Genomic DNA, 25,586 nt, shown 5'->3' on the forward strand with positions numbered 1-25,586 from the left:
TGGGTTCGAGTCCTGGTCCAGGAAGATCCCACATGCTGTGGAGCAACTAAGCCGAGCACCATTAACTACGGAGCCTGTGCTCTAGAGCCTGCAAGCCACAACTACTGAGCCCACACGTTGCAACTACTGAAGCCCGCGCACCCAGAGCCCGTGCTCCACAACAAGAGAAGCCACCGCAATGAGAAGCCCACGCACCACAACGAAGAGTAGCCCCTGCTTGCCGCAACTAGAGAAAGCCCACGCGCAGCAATGAAGACCCAATGCAGCCAAAAATTTAAAAAAAAAAAAAAAAAGCAGCACCAGCATTGGAAAACAATTAAAAAAAAAAGAAACTCCTTTTGATAACTTACTTCCCTAAATAATTCCCATGAGAAGTCTCCTAATAAATGAAAAACAAGGTGTTTCAGACCTAGTGTTCACCTATCTTAACTTTTATTTCACCAAATACTTCCCCCCAAATCCACAATAAAAAGTTAGATAGGCTAATGAGAGAAATCCAGTCTTGTATTTCATAAGGAAACTTATTTATTTTTTCCCATATTACCATTTTACCATCATTAATACATAAAAGTTACTAGTGTAACTGTAAATTAAGTATCACAATAAAAAGTATGATTAGTCTACCACCTAGGCACAATATTACCTTGATAAGGAAACCTACATCATTCTATCTCAAATCTGTGTGCTATGTAATAAGGCACTATTTTGTTATATAAAGTGTTAAGTTTAAATGTAAATTTGATACTTCCTTTCTTTGAACTCAACTTGTAATGTGGTTCAGAAAGATAGGAGATACACTACTGACTCCCCACTACAACTTTGCTGAGCCAGTTCTACAGGGAGCACCATTTGTTGTTTCCTAATTTATTCTATTAGTCACAGCCCAATATAAAGCACTTTAACTGTAATAGGCCAGCATTAGTTATAGAATTCTGTCTACAACTCATTTAGAAATATTCATATAGCCTGGTATTTTCCTTAACCCTTATTAAATGGTAAAAGGACCCAAATTCTATTGCTGCAACTAGTGAGTATACACTGCACTTCAGAAAGATTACCTGATAGGCCACCTCCAGGTACTGCAAATGAAGTTTACTGTTCATGCCATTCAAAGAATCACCCTTTGTAGTCTCCAGTGCTTCCTGCAGCAGTCTGATCCAAGCTTTACAAATCATACATTCACTAATGAATCAGGAAAATCTAGCCCCACAGGACTAAGGTTGCTAGATTTTTTTTTTTTTTTAGTCCTCTTTTAAATCCCACTAAACTAGAAATGGCCAACTTTGCAACCTGTTTCTTAACCACTAATCCTTTATGGTATCATCTACCAAAATTTTTAAAACAGATTTACATGTAAAACCATGTCCCGGATTTTACAAAGTACAGAAACTTCTTTGAATCAAATAAGAAGGCTTTGCCAACCCTTTTCAATTCCATGACCACAGGGAACCAAAAGACCCTACAAATGAACCAAAAACACACAAAAAAAGTTGAGGAAAGTAAGACCTTTCCCAGGCATTCAATAGACCCAGGTTTTCCTGGCGTGAGCTGGGCACTGCCTCATGGTGCAGAATCAACAAAGAGCAACAGAGATGTGGCTTGGTTTGCTAATTTCAGTCTCCATCTAAGAGAAAGGAAAATAAGTGAGTTTTCAAACTAAGAAATACTGTGGATACTGTAAATTACTTAACTCAAAGCCTTGGTACTCTGGATTAGTAACCAATATTAACAACAGTTAGGTCAATAATTTGTTCTGAAGACTAGAGTGAGAGGTTTGATTAATCTGAAAATCTGTTTCCATTATCTGCAAAATGAAACTGCTAGATTGACACTTTCAAGAAAGTAGAGAAAACAACAGGGGGTAGGCCCTATGCAAACTCATGGAAACCCTAAGATTTTAGGCTAGAAGAGACCTTACTGGTACCTACTCAAACCACCTAGAATAGAGCACCAGGAGTTCAGATGGTATCATCTGTGGCATACTGGCTGACAATTTATATTTTTACTTCATATTATCTTTATTCTATAAGAATAAATGAAAAAGACAAAATCACTGCAGCTAAAGCATAGGTTGTATAAATTTCATACAACTGATACAAACTCAGAACTATTAGGCAAGACGACAGCAATAAATCTTTAGCTTGAGTTATTCTTCAGAAATTGTTTCATGATGAATGAAAAAAATTAACGAACATAAGAAACGTTGGAAATACACTACTGATAATTGTATATAAAACAGCATTTTTACTGTATTTTAGTGTGAAAATTACCCTCTTATAACATATAGGAACACTTCTTGTTTGAGAAGTCAAGTATTGCTTATGAAGCTACTTCATTAAAATTCTACTCCTCTTCAAGATCAATTAAACAAAAACAGATAGAAGTCCTTACTAGCAAAAATATCATTTGTCCAATATCACAGACTGGCATAGCTAAATGACACATTATAGAGAGTATCTAACCATCTCTTTCTTATTACAGATGAGAAGAGAACTCAGAGGTAATGAACTCAGAGCTTTTTAAAGTCCTGTGACTATACAGGGCAGAACCAAAGGTAGAACCATGTCTGTAAAATCCTAAAATCCAACAAACAATATGCTGTCTGTAAAACAACCAGTTTACATCCAAAGACACAAATAAACTGCAAGTAAATTAAAGAAAAAAGAAATTCCATGAAAACACAGCAACCAAAAGACAGCTGGAGTGGTATGTTAACATCAGATAAAACAGACTTCTAAACAAAAAATGTTACAAGAGAAAAAGAAAGATATTACATAATGATAAAAGGGTCAACTCATCAAAAAGATATAACAATTATAAACATACATGCAACTAACAACAGAGTCTCAAAATATATGAAGCAAAACCAGACAGAATTGAAAGGAATACAGTCCACCCACTATAGTTGGAGATTTCAAGACATTTCAAAAAGGATGGAACAACTAGGAAAAAAGATAAAGAAGCAGACAACTTGAACACTATAAACCAGCCACACCAAACATACACAGAAGACACGATTCAATGATAGCAAAATACAAAATGAATATTTTCACCAGGACAGACAATATGTTAAGCAACAAAACAAGTCTCAATAAAATTTAAAAAACAGAAATCACACAAATTATCTTCTGTGAATAAAATGGAATGAAACTAGAAATTAATAACAGAAGGAAATCTAAAAAATTCACAAATTGGTACAAGTAAACAACATGCTGTTTTATTTTTTTTAAGAAACTATTTTCTATCAACCTCTTTCCATTTTAAGAGTTTGTGGAAGAATAGCTTAAGACCACTGAGTGGTTTAAAAAACATACTCTTAAACAACCAATGGGTCAAAGAAGAAATCACCAGGGAAACTGCAAAATATTTTGAGAACGAAAACAAAAACAAAACATATGAAAACTTACGGAATGCAGCAAAAAGAGGGATATTTATATAGCTATGAAAGTCTACATTATCTACATTAATAAAGAAGAAAGATCTCAAATCAATATCCCATCTTCCAACTTAAGGCACTATTAAAAGAAGAGCAAACTTAACCAAAAGCAAGAGAAGGAAGGAAATAATAAAGATCAGAGTGATGATAAATTAAGAGAAAAGAAAAACAATACAGAGAACCACTGAAATCAAAAGTTGGTTCTATGAAAAGATTAAATTGACAAGCCTTTTTCTAGACTGATGAAGGAAAAAAAAAAAAAAACTGGACCAAACTACTACTATCAGGAATGAAAATGGAAACACTACCAACCTCACAGAAATAAAAAGGAATATAGGGCCTTCCCTGGTGCCGCAGTGATTAAGAATCCACCTGCCAATGCAGGGGACACTGGTTTGAGCCCTGGTTCAGGAAGATCCCACATGCCACAGAGCAACTAAGCCTGTGTGCCACAACTACTGAGCCTGCGCTCTAGAGCCTGCGAGCCACAACTACTGAGCCCGCACACCACAACGACTGAAGCCTGCATGCCTAGAGCCCGTGCTCTATAACAAGAGAAGCCACCACAATGAGAAGCCCATGCACTGCAACAAAAAGTAGTCCCCACTCACCACAACTCGAGAAAGCCCACGTGCAGCAACGAAAACCCAACACAGCCAAAAAAATAAATAATTAAAAAATTTTTTTTAAAGGAATATAAAAGAACATTATGTACTTTTAAAAAAACAGCTTTACCAAGATATAATTCATACACCATATGATCAGCCCACTAAAATGAGTACAATTCAATGAATTTTAGTATCTTCCCAGATATGTACAACAATCACCACAGTAAATTTCAGAACATTTTCATCACCTCAAAGAGAAACCCCATACCCTTTAGCTATCATCCCCCTTTACCCCTGTTCCTCCCAACCCTAAGCAATCATTAATATACTTTCTGTCTCTATAGATTTACCTATTCAGGACATTTGATATAATTGGAATTACATACTATATTGTCTCTTTTTACTGGCCTCTTTCACCTACCATATGTTTACAAGGTTCCTCCATGATGTGGCATATGTTAACACTTCATTCCATTTTATGGTCAAATAATATTCCATTGTATACCACATTTTGCTTATCCATACAGTTGATGGATATCTGAGTTGCTTCTACTTAGGGTTTTATGATTTTTTGTGTGTGTGTGGTGAACAAACTTGATAATCTACAAATTCCTAGAAAAACACAACTACCAAAACTGTTTCAAGAAGAAAAAGAATAGACTTTCTATAGCAAGTGAACAGATTTTCTATCAGTAGTCACAAAACATTTTAAATACAGCCACTAAAGAAAACAGTATGGCGGTTCCTCAGAAAACTAAAAATAGAATTACCATATGATCCAGCAATCCCACTCCCGGGCATATATCCAGAGAAAACTGTAATTCGAAAAGACACATGCACCCCAACGTTCACTGCATCACTATTTACAATAGCCAAGACATGAAAACAACTTAAATGTCCACTGACAGATGAATGGATAAAGAAGATGTGATACATATACACAATGAAATACCACTCAGCTGTAAAAAAAGAATGAAGTAATGCCGTTTGCAGCAACATGGATGGACCTAGAGATTATCACACTAAGTGAAGTAAGTCAGAAAAAGACAAATACCATATGATATCACTTATATGTGGAATCTAAAATACGACACAAATGAACTTTATCTATGAAACCAACAGATTCATGGACACAGGGAACACACTTGTGGTTGCCAAGGGGGAGGGAATTGGGGGAGGGATGGAGGGGGAGGTTGGGGTTAGCAGGTGTAAGCTATTATATACAGAATGGATAAACAACAGGGTCCTACTGTATAGCACAGAGAACTACGTTCAATATCCTATGATACATCATAATGGAAAAGAATATTAAAAAAAATATGTATAATGGAATCACTTTGCTGTACAGCAGAAAATAACACAACATTGTAAATCAACTATACTTCAATTTAAAAAAACATTAAACAAGAGCATAGGACTTGAAGGATTCACATACAAGTTCTATCAAACATTTAAAGCAGAACAAACACCAATACTTCTTTAACTCTTCCAAAAGTTAGAACAATTTCTAAAGCATTCTTAGAAGTTAGTATTACCCTGATACCAAAACCAGACAACGATATCACAAGAAATAAAAAGTACAAACCAATATCCCTTATGACTACAGATGCAAAAATCTTTAACATAATACTAGCAAACCTAATCTAATACAATATTAAATGGATTAGTCACATTGATCAAATGGGATTTATCTCAGAAATGCAAAGGTGGTTCAACAGGTGAGACTCAATTAATATGTGACACATAAATATTTACTTATGGAATAAAGTAAAAATACCACACAATCATCTCAATTGATACATTAAAAGCAGCTGATGAGAACTTCCCTGGTGGTCCACTGGTTAAGACTCTGCGCTTCCACTGCAAGGGGCACGGGTTCAATCCCTGGTCAGGGAACTAAGATCCCGCATACCGTGTGTGCAGCAAAAACAAAACCCCAGCATCTGATGAAATCCAAAATCCTTCCATGATAAAAACACTCAACAAAATAGAAACAGAAGGGAACTTTCTAAAGTTGATAAAAGGCATCTATGAAAATCGAACATATAACATCATACTAATGATAAAATGCTAAAAGCTTTCCCCCTAAGATCAGAAAAACAATTTCATTTACAACATTCAAAAGAATAAAATACAAAGGAAAAGATTTAACAAAGGAAATACAAGACTAAAAACTTCAAAACACTGTTTAAAGAAATTAAAGACCTAAAATAAATGGAAAGACATCCAATGTTCATTGCTTGAAAGACTTAACACTGTTGAGATGGCAATACTCCCCAAACTGAATGCAAATAAAAATCACAATAAGATACCACTTCACACACACCTAGGCTGGGTATTTTTTTAAAAAGGGAAGGGGAAAACAAGTGTTGGCAAGGATGTGGAGAAATCGGAACCTTCATACATTCCTAGTGGAAACAAAATGGTAAAACCACTGTGAAAACAGCTGGATAGTTCCTCAAAAAGTTAAAGAATTACCAGACAACAACAACAAAACAAACAAACAAAAAAAGAATTACCACATGATCCAGTAGTTCCACTCCTACATACCCAAGAAGCAGAAAATCACCAAGTAACCTGTACATGAATGTTCATAGCAGCATTATTCAAAAGAATGAAAAAGTGGAAACAATACAAATATCCATGAACTGATTAATAGATTAGTAAAATGTGGTATATCCACCCAAGTATATTATTCAGCATAGTACTGAATTACACTATAACATGGATGAACTTTGAAAACACTATGCTACCTGAAAGAAGTCAGACACAAAAGGCCACACATAGTTATGATTTCATTTATAGGAAATATCCAGAATAGGCAAATCCATAGAGACAGAAAGCAGAGTAATGGTCAACAGAGCTAAGGAGAGAAAAAATAGGAAGTGACTGCTTAACTGGTACGGGGTTTTTCTTTTGGGGTGACAAAAATGTTCTGGAATTAGATAGTGGTGATGAATGAACAATACTGTGAATTTACTAGAAGCCACTGGATTGTATACATTTAAAGTGATTAAAATGAAGAATTTTATATGAATTTTATTTCAATTTAAAAATCACCCAAAACAACAATAAACTTAAACCTACTCAGCAACGTATAAATTAACCACAAAAGTCCTTTCAGAATTCTTATGTCTATATGCTCAAAACCTAGATCTAAAAACAGGCATCAGATACCTCACAACTGTGATATTATTATTATTTTTTTGTCCAGTATTTTTTTTTTAAGTTTTAAAAAATTATTTATTTATTTATTTATTTATTTTTGGCTGCGTTGGGTCTTCGTTTCTGTGCGAGGGCTTTCTCTAGTTGCGGCAAGCAGGGACCCCTCTTCCTCGCGGTGCGCGGGCCTCTCCCTATCGCGGCCTCTCTTGTTGCGGAGCACAGGCTCCAGACGCACAGGCTCAGTAGTTGTGGCTCACGGGCCTAGTTGTTCCGTGGCATGTGGGATCCTCCCAGACCAGGGCCCAAACCCGCGTCCCCTGCACTGGCAGGCAGATTCCCAACCACTGTGCCACCAAGGAAGCCCAACTGTGATATTATTAACAGTTATGAGGGGACTTCCCTGGTGGCACAGTGGTTAAGAATCCGTCTGCTAATGCAGGGGACATGGGTTCGATCCCTGGTCCGGGAAAAGGCCACATGCCGTGGAGCAACTAAGCCCGTGCACCACAACTACTGAGCCTGCATTCTAGAGCCCGCAAGGCACAACTACTGAGCCCCACATGCTCTAGGGCCTGCGTGCTGCAACTACTGAAGCCCGTGCACCTAGAGCCCATGCTCCGCAACGAGAAGCCACCGCAATGAGAAGCCCGCACGCCACAATGAAGAGTAGCCTCCGCTCGCCACAACTAGAGAAAGCCTGCACGCAGCAACGAAGACCCAACACAGCCAAAAATAAAACAAAAACGGTTATCAGACAATTTTTAAAATTCTATCATAAAAGGAAGAGATAAAAAAATCATACATTAATTTTTTATGATGCAAGTTTCTATTGATCACTGTACTCACTCCTAAGTGCAAGCAGACCCAATTATTCTAGCAAGCTGATAGGAAAATACAACACCTATTATCCCTGTCCTTGGGGGCAGCAGTGACTCACCAAGCTTCTCTGGCTCATCTGGCCCTGTGCCTGCAATGCAGCTGCTCTCCAAACCATAGGTGGGATCCACTTTCCCAGAGGCTCGTGCTGCTTCTTGTACTTTCTTGACGTGAGCTTCCACCAATTCCAGTGGCACCTCCTCCCGGACTCGAGAAAACTCTTCTGTTTAAGAATAAAATGGAACAGTGATCTGGTTTTGCATAAATATTTGCTTCAATGTAAACTAGGTAATCTGACACAACATTAGTGTATCGTGTGTAACCTAGTGACCTTTCTGGAGACTCGATCTGATCTACCCCAGCAAATCAAGGGGGCCAAAGGAGATAAACATGTACAGTAATGGAATTCTATGACTCTACGTTTTACCCTACATGACACAGTGTCTTACTATATAAACAGGAGATCTTTAAATTTCTATTAGTAACAATCAAAACTGCTATCCAGGGACTTCCCTGGCGGTCCAGTGGTTAAGACTCCATGCTTCCACTGCAGGGGGCCTCAGTTCGATCCCTGGTCGGGGAACTAAGATCCCGCATGCTGCAAGGTGCGGCCAAAACTAAATAAATATTTTTAAAATAATACAAAAGAATAAAAAATTGCTGCCCAAATTTCATCTAACTCTGCTGGCTAGATTTTAATCAAGACAACAATAAGGATAAAATAACCAGAAAGTCAAGAAAGAGTTCTATGGTATGAGAAAATTCTAATTAGAATTAATGTAATCCAAGAATGTTAAATGACTCCTTTTTGCCAATTATATCAAATTCTAAATGAATCACAAAACATACCATTAAAAACCTGTTTTGTCCCTCTAAATTCTTAATAAATGCTCTTAGTTTGAAAATTATTATATTTTAAGTGTTTTAGTTTAAAATGTTATAATACTTCAAAGACAACATGGTATCTTCAAGGGGTAGTATCTGATTTTTTTTTGTTATTTACATAACTGAAATGAATGTAACAGCTGATAACACTTAAATTTGAGATAAAATTAGCATAAAAGGAAATATTTTTTATTTTTATTATTTATTATTATTATTTCATTATTTCATTATTTATTATTATATATTATTATTATTATTTATATTTATTATTTTTATTAAACCATTATCTGAAATTGTTACTCTGGCGAGATGGCTTAAGAAAGTCCATACCCAAAGCCGCTCTGGCTGCAGCAGATGCCACACGAGGATCCACCACAGACGCCAAAAAAGCAACAGTGCTCATGACTGGGTTTCCTGACTGACTGAAGGGGACAGGCTGGTAGGCCAGGGGCCCCAGGGAAGCATCAGAATTCTCAAGGTATGGGTCCTCAATGGGAAGTCTCAAAAAGTGGAGGATGCATTCATCCTGAGTGCGACTTCCAACGTGTTCTGACACTTTGTTCCAATCATCCTTATACATCTCCAGAGCCTATAACAGAAAAAAACAGGAGCTTTAATATCAGGTAACAAGGAAGTATTTAATGACATCAGAAGCCTGTGACTGTTCTTTAGACAGACTTTAAAAACAGTAACGAAAATGATTATACTGTTCATAAGAAAATAGGTAGCTGTGATTGTTTTCATTATTATATTAAATTCTCAGTCAAGAAAAATAAATAAAAGGCATGCATATTACAAAGGAAGAACAACTGATTTTTATTAATACACACGATTGTTTATATAGGAAATCCTACAGAATCTACAAAAAAGGTATTAAACTAAAAAGTTTAGCGAGGTCACCAGTTAAAAGGATAATAGAAAAACTCAATTATTATATTTCTATAAATACTAGCAATGAAAATTTTTTAATTGGAAAAAAGTATTTAAAATAGCACAAAAATGAAATACTTAGGGAAAAATATAATGAAGAATGTGTAAGACCAATATGCTGGAAAAAATAAAACATGCTGAGAAATCAAAGACCTAAATAAATGAAGAGATATGCTGTGTTCATTCATGGGAAGTCTCAATAGTGTTAAGATGTCAATTCTCTCCAAACTGAACTACAGATTCAACGCAATCCCATTCAAACTTTTTTGTTAAAAATTACGAAACTCATGCTAAAATTCATAGAGTACACACATTTCTAGTTTAAAAATTTTTAAGTTTTCAGAGAAAATGCTGAAAAACTCCAACAAAACAGTAAAAGCAGTCTCTAAGGGGGAGAGGGATAGACAGTATGAAGGAAGCCACAAATAGGTGGTGCTGAGAAAGTCAAGGAATGAATTGGGTAAAAGAATCTCTTGGGGAGCTACCGTAGCTACCAAAGTTACTACTCTTACATGGTTCTCTCTACAGCCATGACTCTCCACCAGGGGCAATTGTGTCTCCTTAGGGACATTTGGCAGTGGCTGGAGACATTCTGGGCTGACACAATTGGAGAGGTGCTACTGGCATCTAGTGGGTAGAGGCCGTGGATGCTGTTAAAAATTCTACAGTGCACATAAGAGACCCCGCAACAAAAAAGCTATCTGGCCCAAAATGTTAATAGTGGCGTGGCTAAAAACCCTACTGTAGAGCCTGATTTGCTAATACCGTGTTAAGATGAGTTCACCATGATGATGGGTCTCTCCATGTTTACTGCCTCAGTGAATTCTTTTTTAATTTTTAATTTTAATTTTATTTTTTGGCCATGCCACGAGGCATGTGGGATCTTAGTTCCTTGAACAGGGATCGAACCCACACCCCCTGCATTGGAAGTATGGAGTCTTAACAACTGGACTGCCAGGGAAGTCCCACCTCAGTGAATTCTTAAATCTGGATTCCAACTGCTGCTCCAGGCTTTCTTTCTCACTGGAGTGGTACAGGACTCCTCAAAAACCCAAGCTAGCAAATCACCTTACTCATTAAATCCCTTGAAAAACAAGGCTAATTCTGGGTATCCTCTGGACAGTCTGTGGCTTTGGGTAGTTCTAAAAGGAATTACTTAGAAAAAAGACGCAGATTGTAACAAAAAACAAAAATCAATCTATCTCATTAGGGTCCCTGGGGCCAGAAACATATAACTGAGACTGTCGTAAGTTTCTGATCATGGGTAGAGATTTTCTTGACATGTTCTAGCGTAACCTTTTCAAACAAACTTATTTTTTAAAGTTTCTTTCTTTATTCATTTTCCTTCAGCCAGAGAAAGATAAGAAAGTTCAGGAAGGTTTTTTCCAGAATAAAGCTAAGGAACTGTCATGCAAGATTCAAGCCAGAGCAAAGGCTGAGAAACAGTGAAGTTCTGAGCCTGGACACTGGCATTACATAAGAGGGGCAGACTGAAGAGGTGTTTTCAAAACAACATGGTGACCAACTGGCCGGGAAGGAGGAGAAGGGTGACATAGAGAGAAAAGTTATTAGGAGACATTTTACACTACAAAACACTTTCATTCCTCCTGTCACCACTGGGGTCTTCACCACTGCTTACTTGGATTCTTAGAATTGCCTGTCTCTCTACCCTTAAATTCATCCTTCTTCCTGTTGCTAGAGTGAAGTATGTTTGACACAGGACACCGTCTCTCTCCTGCCTGAAACTATTTCAGTGTTCATCATTATCTTACGGAATTAAGGCCAAACATGACCAGGGCTCTGCTACTTCTTCCACCTCACCTCCGTACTCTTTAATGTTCCAGGAATACCCAGATCCCACAGCACTGTTCCTAAGTACTGTGCCTATGTACAGTTTGTTCTGCACTGGAAATATCATGTACTAGAACCAACACCAGCACCCCACTCCAGGAAGCTGTCCATTATATCTCATCCACCCAGCCCAGTTGCGCAGCCACTCCTCTGTACCTCTCATGCTCCAGTCATACCTCTAATTGTGTTTTAATCGGTTTCAGTCACAGACTAGACTATGAATTCCTTAACTGTAGAGACTATGGCCTAGCCATCTCAATCTACAGCGTCTACCACAGTGCCTGAAACACAGTACCCAATAAAATGTGCTCAATTTAACCACAGGTAACTGGACTAAAGCAGGAAAGGAAGCTGACTTTTGCATGGCTCCAAGCATCAAAAAAACAACCTGGGGAACTCCCTGGCGGTCCAGTGGTTAGGACTCTTCACTTCCACTGCCAGGGACCTGGGTTCAATCCCTGGTCAGGGAACTAAGATTCCACTCCCAACGGGAGAGGCCACGACAGTAAGAGGCCCACGCACCACGATGAAGAGTGGCCCCCGCTCGCCGCAACTGGAGAAAGCCCTTGCACAGAAACAAAGACCCAACACAGCCAAAAATAAATAAATAAAAATAATAAATTAATAAAAAAACCCAATAACCTGCAGCATTCCATACAATAACTGTGCTTTGATAAGAAACCATATCAAATAAAGTATTTTTAAATAAAAGTGGTGGTCTCCCTCTTGTACTGTTGGTGGGAATGTAAACTGATACAGCCACTATGGAGAACAGTATGGAAGTTCCTTAAAAAACTAAAAATAGAACTACCATACGACCCAGCAATCCCACTACTGGGCATATACCCTGAGAAAACCATAATTCAAAAAGAGTCATGTACTAAAATGTTCATTGCAGCTCTATTTACAATAGCCAAGACATGGAAGCAACCTAAGTGTCCATCAACAGATGAATGGATAAAGAAGATGTGGCACATATATACAATGGAATATTACTCAGCTATAAAAAGAAACGAAATTGAGTTATTTGTAGTGAGGTGGATGGACCTATAGTCTGTCATACAGAGTGAAGTAAGTCAGAAAGAGAAAAACAAATACTGTATGCTAACACATATATATGGAATCTAAAAAAAAAAAAAAAAGGTCATGAAGAACCTAGGGGCAAGATGGGAATAAAGACGCAGACCTACTAGAGAATGGACTTGAGGATACGGGGAGGGAGAAGGGTAAGCTGGGACAAAGTGAGAGAGTGGCATGGACATATATACACTACCAAATATAAAACAGATAGCTAGTGGGAAGCAGCCGCATAGCACAGGGAGATCAGCTCGGTGATTTGTGACCACCTAGAGGGGTGGGATAGGGAGGGTGGGAGGGAGGGAGACGCAAGAGGGAAGAGATATGGGGACATATGTATATGTATAACTGATTCACTTTGTTATACAGCAGATGTGTATAAAATTGATGCCTAATAAGAATCTGCAGTATAAAAAAAAAACAAACAAAACAACTAATACTAAACTTTCATTGGGTTATTTGTATGGAAATATGTTAATACAAATGTTTCAGACATTTAAAAAAAAAATTACAATTGTGAAAAATACTTATCCGCCATGAAAGCTCGTTCTACTTTTTTTTTTTTAATTTTTTTATTTATGGCTGCATTGGGTCTTCGTTGCCGCACGCGGGCTTTTCTCTGGTTGTGGCGAGCGGGGGCTACTCTTCATTGCGGTGTGTAGGCTTCTCATTGCGGTGGCTTCTCGTTGTGGAGCACGGGCTCTAGGCACGCAGGCTTCAGTAGTTGTGCCTCGCGGGCTCTAGAGCGCAGGCTCAGTAGTAGTTGTGGCGCACGGACTTAGTTGCTCCACGGCATTGTGGGATCTTCCCAGACCAGGGCTCGAATCCGTGTCCCCTGCATTGGCAGGCAGATTCTTAACCACTGCGCCACCAGGGAAGTCCCGCTTGTTCTACTTTTTAAAAGACTTTTCTAATGAGACTGGTCACAGTATTATCAAATTAGATTTTTTCATATTGTATAATGAACTGCATCAATATTTGGAAGATCTGCATAATTCAGTAAACCAGTATTTTCCAATTTATCAATGAAAGACATTATGCAATCATACATGGATAAAAGATCCATTACTAGGGCAAGAGAGATCAATGGATTCCATGCTGCAACTAACCTTTAAGAAACTATCAGTGGTCAAGTTTCAATGTAACACAAGCATACCTCAGAGATACTGCGGGTTCAGTTCTGGACCACTGAGATAAAGCAAATACTGCAATAAAGCAAGTCACATGGGTATTTTGGTTTTCCAGCACATATAAAAGTTATGTTTACACTATACTGTTGTCTACTAAGTGTGCAATAGTATTATATGTCTTAAGAAGAACACTGTATGTACCTTAATTTTAAAATACTTTGTTGCTAAAAAATGCTAACCATCATCTGAGCCTTCAGTGTGTAATCTTTTTGCAACAGTAACATTCAAGACCAGTGATCACAGATCACTGTAACAAATATAATAACAAAAGAAAGTTTGCAATATTGTGAGGATTACCAAAATGTGACACAGAGACATAAGGTGAGCAAATACTGTTGGAAAAATGGCACCAACCGACTTGCTTAATGCAGGGTTTCCACAAACCTTCAATTTGTTTTAAAAAAAAAGGAGGGAGATGCCTGTATCAAAGAAGAATATTCATAATTACCTGAAAAGGCCATTAAGATACTTCTCCTGCTTCCAACTACATATCCAGGTGATACCAGACTTTCCTAATATACTTAAACTAAAACAACATACCTGGTAGAAAAGCAAATATGAAAATCCAGCTGTATTCTAGTAAGCCAAACATTATAGATTTGCTAAAATATATAAATGCTGCACTTTTCACTAATATCTTTTTTCAAAAGCTATTTTTCATAATAATGTTAATTATGTTAACTCAAAAGGGGTTCATTGTTATTTTAAGTGAATTAAATATTTTTCTCAGTTTTAATTTTTAATTAAAAAAATACTGATATAAAGTCACATAAATTAAAACTCTTTGGAGTCCGCAAACAAAATTTTGAGAGTACAAGTGCTTCTTGAGCCCAGAAAGTTTGAGAACTGCTGACCTAGTCTAATCTTTTATTTGATACTTGATTTCTGAATTGCATATTTTATACGATATACAAGTTTCAATCAGATGCAGTACTCCAGTGAAAGGGAGCTCTCTTCCTCCATAAATTCACTGCTCTAATGTTACAGTTATAATTGGTGTAGATGCTGCCAGTAAATTACCAGCAGCAATCATCAACTTCTTCCAGGTTGACCACACTATTGAAACTAGAAAGCCATGTATTTGTTTTCCCAGGATCACATGCAGTACTAGGTGTTTATGAGACCCATTTGATCAGTGAGATAGAAAGGAAACACTGATGAGGGGCTTCTGGGAAAGCTTTTCCTCACAAGAAGAGCCCAGGAAGAGAAGTCCCCAGGTGCCTTTTCCAATTCTCTTCCTGTTTTAAATAGGGATGAGAAGTCTGGAACTAACTACCAGCCTTCCTGTGACCAGAACACAAAGAGACAGAATGTGGACAGCTAAGGAAGGCAGAACAAAACAACAGAAAAACTAGGGACCTGATGATATAACTGAACAGTGGAAAGAATCTTGGAATTGCCATTCTGAAGAAATCTAGTTGAACAAAAAACCAAAGTTCTTTTGGTTTAATGTATTGCTCATCAGATTTTCTGTTCCATGTAGGCAAAAGCATTCCTAACATATTTAACAATAAACTTCCTCATTTGGTCCTAATTCAGCTCCCACACATACTATCCACAAATACTAAGTAGTGTAATGAAGTCTCCATTTTACCCCAACAATTGTTGTTCTATAACTAAAGACAAATGGTCCCTTCTTCGGAAATGGTTGATAAATATGAAACCAAATACTCTCTTTTTCCTACCCTTCAGGGTAGAAATAATTCTGAGATCTAGTTCTGTAAGAATTTGCAAGAATCTCTAAAGACATAATGAAATTAAAAAAGCATTCAATATGCTGACTGACAGAGACACGATGCATAATCACGGGCTTATCAGTCTTCTGCTTTCATAATTAAGATAATTTTTTCAATGGCAGGTATCTTCATCCACTTCTCAGAAATCCTTTTGGGAATTATGGAGATTGTACACTCAAATGCATACAAGTACTAGGGAACTAATCTACAATGACTGAGGTGGGCTAAGTTAAGAAAATTTGGACTATGAAGAAATGCCCCATTTCAAAGGAACATCTGCTACCCAAGGCCAGCCAGCTAATTATTGCTATCGGAGAATAAGGGCCCAGAGTTGCCAGATCTTCTAATTTTGGAGGAAGAGTTAGATATCTAGACTGTTTTGGCAAATCTGCAATATTTAATTGTTGGCAACAGATTTAAAACAAAAAGAACCCAACCTGAGCCAAAATAACACATATCCAGGCTTGATCTCCCCTACTGACAGCTAGCACATCACCTCCAGTGTGATATTTAAATAAAACTCATTACATGGATTGAAAATTTTCAGGATAAATTCCAAAGGTATATTTAAAATGCTAGTCACAGAAACTTAGCACCCATCTCATATGAATAAAGGGGCTCCATCACTAATCTGCTTACCTCCAGTAGTAGAAGTGTCTCCTGTTCAGTCCATTCTCTTCCAGCACTAGCACCTTTACTCTAAAGAAAAAAATTCAGAAATTATTTACTCATTCCTAAAGGTTGAATATGGAGCTCATCAGGATTCCCTTCTAAGTTCTGCAGACCGTTTTCTGCAAACCACCAAAATAAGTCCCTGAGTAACAAGAATAAAACACATAAGGAACCAAAACTCCCAACAGAAAGGCTGGCTTATTTCGAAGATTTCTTGCTATCTACCAAGGACTCATGGACTACTTAGACATTAGACATGGATTACTTAGACCACTTATTTCTATTATTTATAAGAAAACCAAGGCTGTGTTGTGTAAAACCAAATCAATTGATTCATACTTCTTGGTTTGCAGATTCTACTCCATTCATGGAGAGGACTGGCTGTGTAGTATACTTGACATTATTCTTCAGCTGCATATGTTACTAATTCAAAATACACATTCTAACATATTATCCCTTCTCTGAAAATTCTATTTTGGGAGATTACAATTTAAGAAATGAAGAGAAAACTTCTATAGTCCATGATTTCTTTGTGTCAATAAAGTTTCTCAATTCATTTGACTCAACCTTTCTGCACGATTGTGCTATACACTGCAGGTAAAAATTATGATTTATTAGGTCTCCATAATATTCAATCCATATCATTATGAAATATTTGTTCATTTGCAAAAAATGTACTAAAAATAACTAGTCTTTAAATACAGAATAAGAAGAGGAATCTAAGAATTGCAGGATTAAAAGCCTAAAGTATGCCTTAGTGAGGAAGAAAAGATGTATGTAACTTTAACTCCCAATACACTGCTCAGACTCCTTGAGGATTACTTTAAGAGAACCAAAGGCTACTCTTTTTTATTTTGTTTTTGGCAGCATGTGGGATCTTAGTTCCCCGACCAGGAACCCAGGCCCTTGGCAGTGAGAGCACAGAGTGCTAACCACTTGACCGCCAGGGAATTCCCCCAAAGGCTACTCTTAATGAACAAACATCAGAAGTGACCATCAATCAGATATGGAGCCCTGAGTGGAACAAAATTCATTAATATTTCATCTAAATTCTGAAAAAGAAGACCCAAATATAGGGCAGATCTGTATAACCTAGACACGAATGACATTTACTGGGTAGGTCCACAGCAACCATTTCCCCACTTCTCAGCCACAAAGCACAGAAAGGATTTTCCCCATTCCTACTGGCTTAAGTCAGTTAATGTTTCTCCTCTTGATTACAACTTGAGTAACTTCATCAGGGCCAGGGTTTCTACATGATTTTAGAATTTCTTTCTTTTGTATTTATTGAGGTAAAATATATGTACAACAAAATCCTATGTGTACAGTGTGACTACAATTCTACTTATACACCCACGTAACAACACTCAAATCAATACTCAAAAGGCCCCCCCCCTTTAACCTCCAGTTGTTAACAAACCACAAAAGTATTGATACACACTCTTCTGAATTCTACAATCGTAGGCTAGTTTCTGTGGATCTGAATTTTATATTAACAAAACCATTCAGTATGTAGTTTATGGGTCTGGCTTCTTGTCCAATATTATGGTAAGTAGATTCAACCTCATTGTTATATGAAGAAGTGAAACATTTCATCTCTGTGTAGCATTACATTGTTTAAATAAACCACAATTTACCCATTATATTATTTACAGTTTTTGGCTATCCTGGGTAAGGCTGCTATGGATGTTCTCGCACATTCTTTTATAAACCCATTTATCTGGTCTATATAGCCAGAAGTTGGATAATGGGGTACATATATGTTTAGCTATAATCGTGTTCTCTACACTTTTACTTTCTGGAAGAGCTTGTGTAGATTGGTATTATTTCTTCCTTAAGTGCTTGGTAAAAATTCATCAGCAGAATCATCTGGGCATAGAGTTTTGTTTTTAAGAAGATGTTTAACTACATATAGATATTGTATAACAGTGTATAAATTATACACTTTAATAAGGTGGTTCAAGTGTATAATTTCTAGTGGCTGCTCTAAAAAATTATCACAAACTTGGTGGCTTAAAATAACAAAAATTTATCCTCTCACAGCTCAGGAGGCTAGAAGTTCAAAATCATTATGACTGGACCAAAATCAAGGTGTTAGGGCAATGCTCCCTCTGGAAGCTCTAGGGGAGAATAAATTCTTTGTCTCTTCCTTCTTCTGGTGGCTGCCCCAGAATTCTTTGGTTTGTAGCCACCTCATTCCAGTATCTGCATCCAAGGTCACATGGATTTTACAGCCTCCTCCTGTCTGTAAAATCTCTATACTTTTCTCTTATAAGGACAAATGTGATGGTACTCAGAGCCCACCAGAATAATACGGGATTATCTCATCTTAAAAATCTTTAACTTAATCACATCTGCAAAGAATCTTTTTCCATATAAGGTAATATTTACAAGTTACAGACATGAGGACATGATTTCTTCGGAGGACATTATTTTTAACCTAATATGTCAAGTTATCTCTATCCTGGGAAGACTTTTATATCTTGGTTTTTCAAAAAAATATATTTATTTATTTGGTTGCGCTGGGTCTTAGTTGTGGCAGGCGGGCTTCTTAGTAGTGGCTTGCAGGCTCCTAAGTTGCAGCACACAGGCTCCTTAGTTGTGGCATGTGAACTCCTGGCTGCAGCATGCATGTGTGATCTAGTTCCTTGACCAGGGATTGAACCTGGGCCCCCTGCATCGGGAACACGGAGTCTTAACCACTGCACCACCAGGGAAGTCCCAACTTTTATATTTTGTTGCTTTCAAGGGATTTGCCCATTTCATCAAAGTGTCAAATATTACCATGAAGTTGTTAAGCATATTCTTTATTGCCTTTATATATAAGTAGAATCAACAGTGATGTATTCTTTCATTCCTGATCAGGGATTTGTGTTTTCTCTTTTCTTCTTGATCACTCTGGCTAGAGGTTTAACAAATTGATTGATATCTTCAAATAACCATCTTATTTTATTAATCTTCTCTATTGTTTTCCTATTTTTGGTTTCTAGTTTAATTTTGCTGTGGTGAGTCAACCACATTCATTCCATATGTATAAAATCATACAACCACACTGTATAATTTCAATCCTTTAAAACTTATGATACTAATTTTATTGCTTAGAATTGTATACATTTTGTTGAGTATTCCCCATGAATTTTATTATGATTATTATTTTTTTTTTACTTTTTGGCTGCACTGCACAGCATGTGGGATCTTCGTTCCCTGACCAGGGATTGAACCCATGCCCCCTCCAGTGGAAGCATGGAGTCTTAACCACTGGACCACCAGGGAAGTCCCCCGAGAACTTTAAAACAATGTGTTTCTGCTATTCTGCAGAATCTTCTATAAATACCAATAGGTCTTATCGGTTGATAGTGGTGTTGTAGGTCTTTTATATTCTTGCTGACTTTGTCTATTTGTTCTATCAATTACCGAGAAAGGATCGTTGAAATCTCCAACTATACTTGAGTGTCTGCCTATTTCTCCTTTCTGTTCTGTCAGTTTTTGCTTTATATGTACTTCGAAGCTCTTTAATTAGGTACGTACATATATTTAGGATGATTGTGTCCTCTTGATTAATCAATCCCCTTATCATTATGAAATGCCTCTACTTCTGGTAAAATAAGTTGTTCTGATGTCTACTACTTTTATAAATATTAATACAGTGATTCTGGCTTCCTTTTGTTTAGAAGGTATGTCTTTTTCCACTCATTTTCTTTTAGTCTGCGTGTTTGTATTTAAAGTGGGTTTCTTGTAGACAATACGTTTGTCCTTGATTTTTTTTATCCAATTTGACAATCTCTGCTGCTGAATTGGACTATTAAAACCATTAATGTTCAATTCAATACTACTATTCCTATGGTCAGATGTAAATCTTCCATCTTGCTATTTTCTATTCTTCCCATCTGTTCCTTGTTTTCTTGTTTCCTTCCCTCTTGTGAAGTAACATTTTTGTGAAGTATTATGCTGTTTTTATTCCATTATTAGCTTATTAGTTATGCATCTTTAAATAGTTAATCTAAGATTTACAATATCCATCTCTAAACTGTCACAGTGTACTCTCAAATAATATTTTAGCACTGTCACATACAGTGTAAGAACTTTAATAGAGTATACTTCCAATTCCTTTTCCTGTCCTTTCAGTGATGTTTGGTCCTTAACATCAATATGCTGTGAACCTAAATACATATTGTTATTTTTGGTTTAAACAGTCTATTATCCTTTTAAACAATTAAAAATAAAAGGGAAGTGTCTTTAATACTGACCCATATGTTGACCTCTTCTGGCACTCTTTATTCTTCCATGTAGATCCAGTCCCCTCCCAAAATGCTTTATCAAATTATTAGTTTCCCCTATAATCAATCTTTCTCAACAATTTCAGAACTTTACAACAGTTTAACTCAATTTATTCTTCTTCTGCCTTTCTATTTTTGTCATTTCTACATGTTACAAACCCCCAAAATGTTCGTTGTTTAAAAAGTCTACATTCCTTTATATTTAACTACTTATTTACACTTATCCATGCTCTTTATTCTTTCTCTAGCATCATGTGCTTCCATTTGGAATCATTACCCTTCATCCTGAAGAACTTCCTTTAGTGTCCTTACATTGTGAACTAGTGATAACTGCTCCACCTTTTGAATGTCTGTGAACGCCTTTATTGCACTTTCTATTTTGAAAGGTATTTCTACTAGATACAGAATTTCAGTGACAATTTTCCTTTCAGCATTTAAAAATATTATTACACTGTCCTCTGGCTTCTATCATTTCTGTTGAAAAGTCAGACATCAGTTTTATCATTGTGCCTCTGAATTTAATGTGTCCTTCCCCACCCCCCCTGCTCCTTGGCTGCTTTAAGATGTTAGCTTTAAGAGTTTAAGCACCGGGACTTCCCTGGTGGTGCAGTGGTTAAGAATCCACCTGCCAACGCAGGGGACATGGGTTTGAGCCCTGGTCCGGGAAGATCCCACATGCCACGGAGCAACTAAGTCCATGTGCCACAACTACTGAGCCTCTGCTCTAGAGCCGCGAGCCACAACTACTGAGCCCATGTGCCACAACTACTGAAGCCCACGTGCCTACAGCCCCTGCTCCGCAACAAGAGAAGCCACCACAACGAGAAGCCCACGCACCGCAACAAAAAGTAGCCCCCGCTCACCTCAACTAGAGAAAGCCTGCCTGCAGCAACGAAGACCCAACGCAGCCAAAAATAAATAAATTAAAAAAAAAAAAAAAAAAAAGAGTTTAAGCACCATGTGCCTGAGTATGGTTTTCTCTATATCCAAACTTGGATATGTTCGGTCTCTCTTATTCTGTGAGTTGGTATCTTTTCATTAGTTATGGAAAATTTTTAGGCCTTACATCTTCAAGTATTGCTTCTGCACCATTCTTTCTCTTCTCATAGGTCTCTAATGATAAATATTAATTCCTTTGACTGTATCTCATGTGTCTCTGTACTCTTTTCTCTTTGTCCTGTCCCCTCAACTTCAACCAATTTCTTTTTCTCCTGTTTCAGTTTCAATGTATCTATTAACCTGAGTTCACTAATCCTGTCTTCTGCTGTGTCCAGCCTGCTGTTAAACCTATCCAATGGGTTAATTTCAGTATATTTTCAATTGTTCAATAGGTATTTGATTCTTTTTATATATTCCCATTCTCTGTTGAAATTCTCCATTTTCCCCCTCATTTTAACACATTAATCACAGTTATTTTTAAATACCTATCTTCTAACCATACTAAGGTAAGATAAGTGACTTTTACAAAATGTCATCAGATTTAAGTAGAAAGCACCTCCTTACCCTACAGAAAGTAAAACAAGTTTCTTACGGAAAATGATGCTTCTTAGAAGGAAGAAGGACAAAGAGCATATGCTAGCTTGTAGTCCGTATGTCCCTATAGAAAAATCCTTACCTTTGCTAAGGTTTTCCTGGAGTAAATGTCAGTACGAAGACCAAAGTTCTGCAAATCAATTGGTTTTTCCTTGTTCTTCTCAGGAAAATTTAACATCTGCTGAGCAGCAGGAACCTATGAGTCAAATAAATGATAAATGGCTGTATTAACCTCTACAAAGTAAAGGGGACAGAGGCTTTTAAGGATGTTTAATATTGGCACTTAAACAACTAGAGATTCTACAAAAAAATAAATACCTACACCTTATACTACACTTCTAACAAAAATTCAACATGTAAGAAACATTTTGTTTTTTTGCCTCTCTTAAGTCACAGAGAAAATAGACAAGTCTTCTTTAATATTTCACAGTGGAGGGCAATTTATAGGTTAGATTCGTGTTATTCCAACTGAATGGTATACATAATCCGATTGACATAATAATCTTTTCAAGGGACTTCCCTGGTGGTGCCCTGGTTAAGAATCCACCTGCCAATGCAGAGGACACGGGTTCGAGCCCTGGTCTGGGAAGATCTCACATGCTGCGGAGCAACTAAGCCCGTGCACCACAACTACTGAGCTTGTGCTCTAGAGCCTGTTAGCCACAACTACTGAAGCCCGCGTGCCTAGAGCCCGTGCTGCGCAACAAGAGAAGCCAAAGCGATGAGAAGCCCATGCACCTCAATAAAGAGTAGCCCCCGCTCGCCGCAACTAGAGAAAGCCAGAGCACAGCAACGAAGACCCAATGCGGCCAAAAATAAATTAATTAAATAAATTTTTTAAAAAGTTCTATAGAAGAGATTAAAAAGAAAAAAAGAACATGTGCATAGATGTCCACTTTCCAAATGTTAGGAAGGGGAAGAAGTTCTAAACAATTTAACACATTTATACAGTCTGCTTCTTTACTAGTGTCTTTGATGGCAGAAGTGATAAAGGAGCCATGAGTTATGAAAGCAAATCTATAACAGGATAAAGCATAGACTCTTGGCATTAATGGGAGAGCATTATCCTAAACAACTAAATATTCTTATGGACTCAAACACTTACAACATACAAACAAACATAACCTATCAGCTAAGGAACAGCACTTTTATATGACTATAATAGTAATGCCTGAATATAAATGCTAGAAGTGGTTGTCTATTACCACCCAGACCTGAAAAAAAGGCTGCACTAATTTACCTGAGGTGATCGAAGATGTAGAGGTACAAGCCCAGAGGGGGTATCAGCTAATACATTGAAATGAGGAGTCGGAGGAGGTCCCATTGCCATGGGTCGACTTTCTGGATCCACTTGGTAATTAACAAGCCCCCACTGCTCTAAAAAGGCATGAACCCTGAAGGATAAAGCTCTTAAAGTTAAAATCTAGAGAATGTACCTCATCATCTTCATAAGCATCATTACATTTCATTAAAAAACAAAAGAAAAAAAACCCTAAGTAAATGTGTTCTCTTGTAGGCTATGAACCATCACAAAGTAACTGACAATTTTGGTTTGAGGGACAATTTCTACAAACTCAAAATAATGTTGAACATAGCACCCCCAAACCTAGTATAAAGCCTAATCATTTCAATCACAGAAATGAGGGAACAAATGTTCATGTAGGTCCATGGTCAAAGAGCTCACACATAAACCAAACTCACAGGAGGAGACCTACATTTTGGTTTTTTCTTTAGACAGATTTAGGGCACAGAGCTTATCCACTCCCCACCCTAACCCACTGTCCATCTACGGTCAGTTTATGATTAGACCATACAATAAAAGATGTAAAATGTAAAATTAAAAAAAAAAAAAGGATGCTTTAGGTATTTTATTAACCAAGAAAACATCCAGTTTAGTCAACCTAACATTAGCAATGTATCAGTAACCACCTGCAGTGAAATATCTGAGAAAAAGTCAAGACATTTTTACCTCATCACAGCACATACATCTCCAGTCAAGTTCCTCCGACAAGCAGTGCTGGTTAAATATTCCTGGGGATTTAGGCGGTATGTGTCGATCATAAAATTTCGATATGCCAAGTATCTAAAAAGTAATGCCAAAATTCATAAGGTGAACACACATCCTTTCAGAAATGGTAACTCATAGAGCCAAATAGTTCCATATTCCCCAACCAAATACAACAAAAAGTTAAGACAACAGTCCAACAAACAATAGTGATAATGTACTGAGTATTTACAGTCATAAGTGTAACTCAGAGTTAAGAATCCCTAAAATGCAAAACAACTAACATATAATAAGCACAATAGAGTAATCTGATGAAGATAGTGTGAAGTAAAATAAGTACAACCTTGGTCACAGAGGTCAATCAATAATCCTTAGTTGCCTGCAGAATTTGCAAATAACACTTGGTTACTCAGGCTGTCTCCCTAACTACACTACTATGTACCTAGCATTTACTGTGTGCCAGCCATAGGTCTAAGGACTTTCTGTGTGGTAATGCATTTAATACTCACAATCTCTCTATAAGGTAGGATCTATTATTATTCTATTTATAGATTAGGGTTAAAGAATTTGTCCTAAGGGACTTCCCGGGCGGTCGAGTGGTTAAGACTCTGTACTTCCAATGCAAGCTGCGTAGGTTTGATCCCTGGTCAGGGAGCTAAGATCCCACATGCCATGAGGCACAGTGGCCAAGAAAATTACAAACAAAATGCACACACACACACACACACACACACACACACACACACAACTAGAACAGAGAGCTAAGATCCCACATGTCGTGAGGCACAGTGGCCAAGAAAATTACAAACAAAACACACACACACATACACACAACTAGAATTTGTCCCAGACCAAAAGGCTGGTTAAGTGGTGGAGCTAGAATTCAGCAAAGTGTGGTGGCTCTGGCTCTGACAATGGTTATATACTTCCTGACTATCAGTTTTTTAGAGATCCCAGCTATGCAACAAGTAGAACCTATGAAGCCAAACTCAGAGGTAAGACAAGCCATATAAAAAAGGAGAGAAAAACTGAGATTCTGAGTCATAGCAGATTCCACATCCACAGTGTACCCAAGCATTTCTGCCATAAAATACTTAAAACAAGTGTGTAAAGAAGGTAGAGACCTAGCAAAACTTCTTACCACGAAAGTAAAGCAAAAGACTAGCAGCTTGAAGTTAGCTACGTCAAAGTAAAAAAGGTATACTATTCAAAGAGTCCTGTACAAGTACAGCTGGATAAACAAAGATTGAAAGGTGAATTTACAAGTTTAAATGGGCTAAGTTGTGCTTTTAAATAGCAGACTGCCAAGAACTGTAAGTATTTATAAATACTGGCAATTTGCAAT

At 37.3% G+C, this 25,586-nt stretch overlaps 1 protein-coding gene and 1 long non-coding RNA gene across 6 annotated transcripts in view; one reads left to right on the plus strand and one right to left on the minus strand.

Moving 5' to 3' along the window:
• SMARCC1 (SWI/SNF related BAF chromatin remodeling complex subunit C1) overlaps positions 1-25,586 on the minus strand; it is a 182,618-nt gene that overhangs the window by 63,583 nt on the left and 93,449 nt on the right. For all 5 annotated transcript variants that reach the window (XR_014250518.1, XM_082411972.1, XM_082411971.1 and 2 more), the window contains exons 16-21: positions 24,206-24,319; positions 23,477-23,630; positions 22,319-22,432; positions 16,394-16,453; positions 9,301-9,559; positions 8,147-8,308 (exon numbers count right to left, since the gene is read on the minus strand). Coding sequence is in view for 4 of the 5 variants with exons in the window: in XM_082411972.1 (XP_082268098.1) it covers positions 8,147-8,308; positions 9,301-9,559; positions 16,394-16,453; positions 22,319-22,432; positions 23,477-23,630; positions 24,206-24,319 (863 nt within the window). In the remaining variant the exon portion in view is untranslated. The remainder of the gene's footprint in view (positions 1-8,146; positions 8,309-9,300; positions 9,560-16,393; positions 16,454-22,318; positions 22,433-23,476; positions 23,631-24,205; positions 24,320-25,586) is intronic.
• Positions 1-25,586, plus strand: part of LOC309637421 — a 107,862-nt gene that overhangs the window by 14,909 nt on the left and 67,367 nt on the right. The window lies entirely within an intron of this gene.

This window comes from Balaenoptera physalus (assembly GCF_965194825.1).
Source record: "Balaenoptera physalus genome assembly, chromosome: 11".
Lineage (NCBI taxonomy): Eukaryota > Metazoa > Chordata > Mammalia > Artiodactyla > Balaenopteridae > Balaenoptera > Balaenoptera physalus.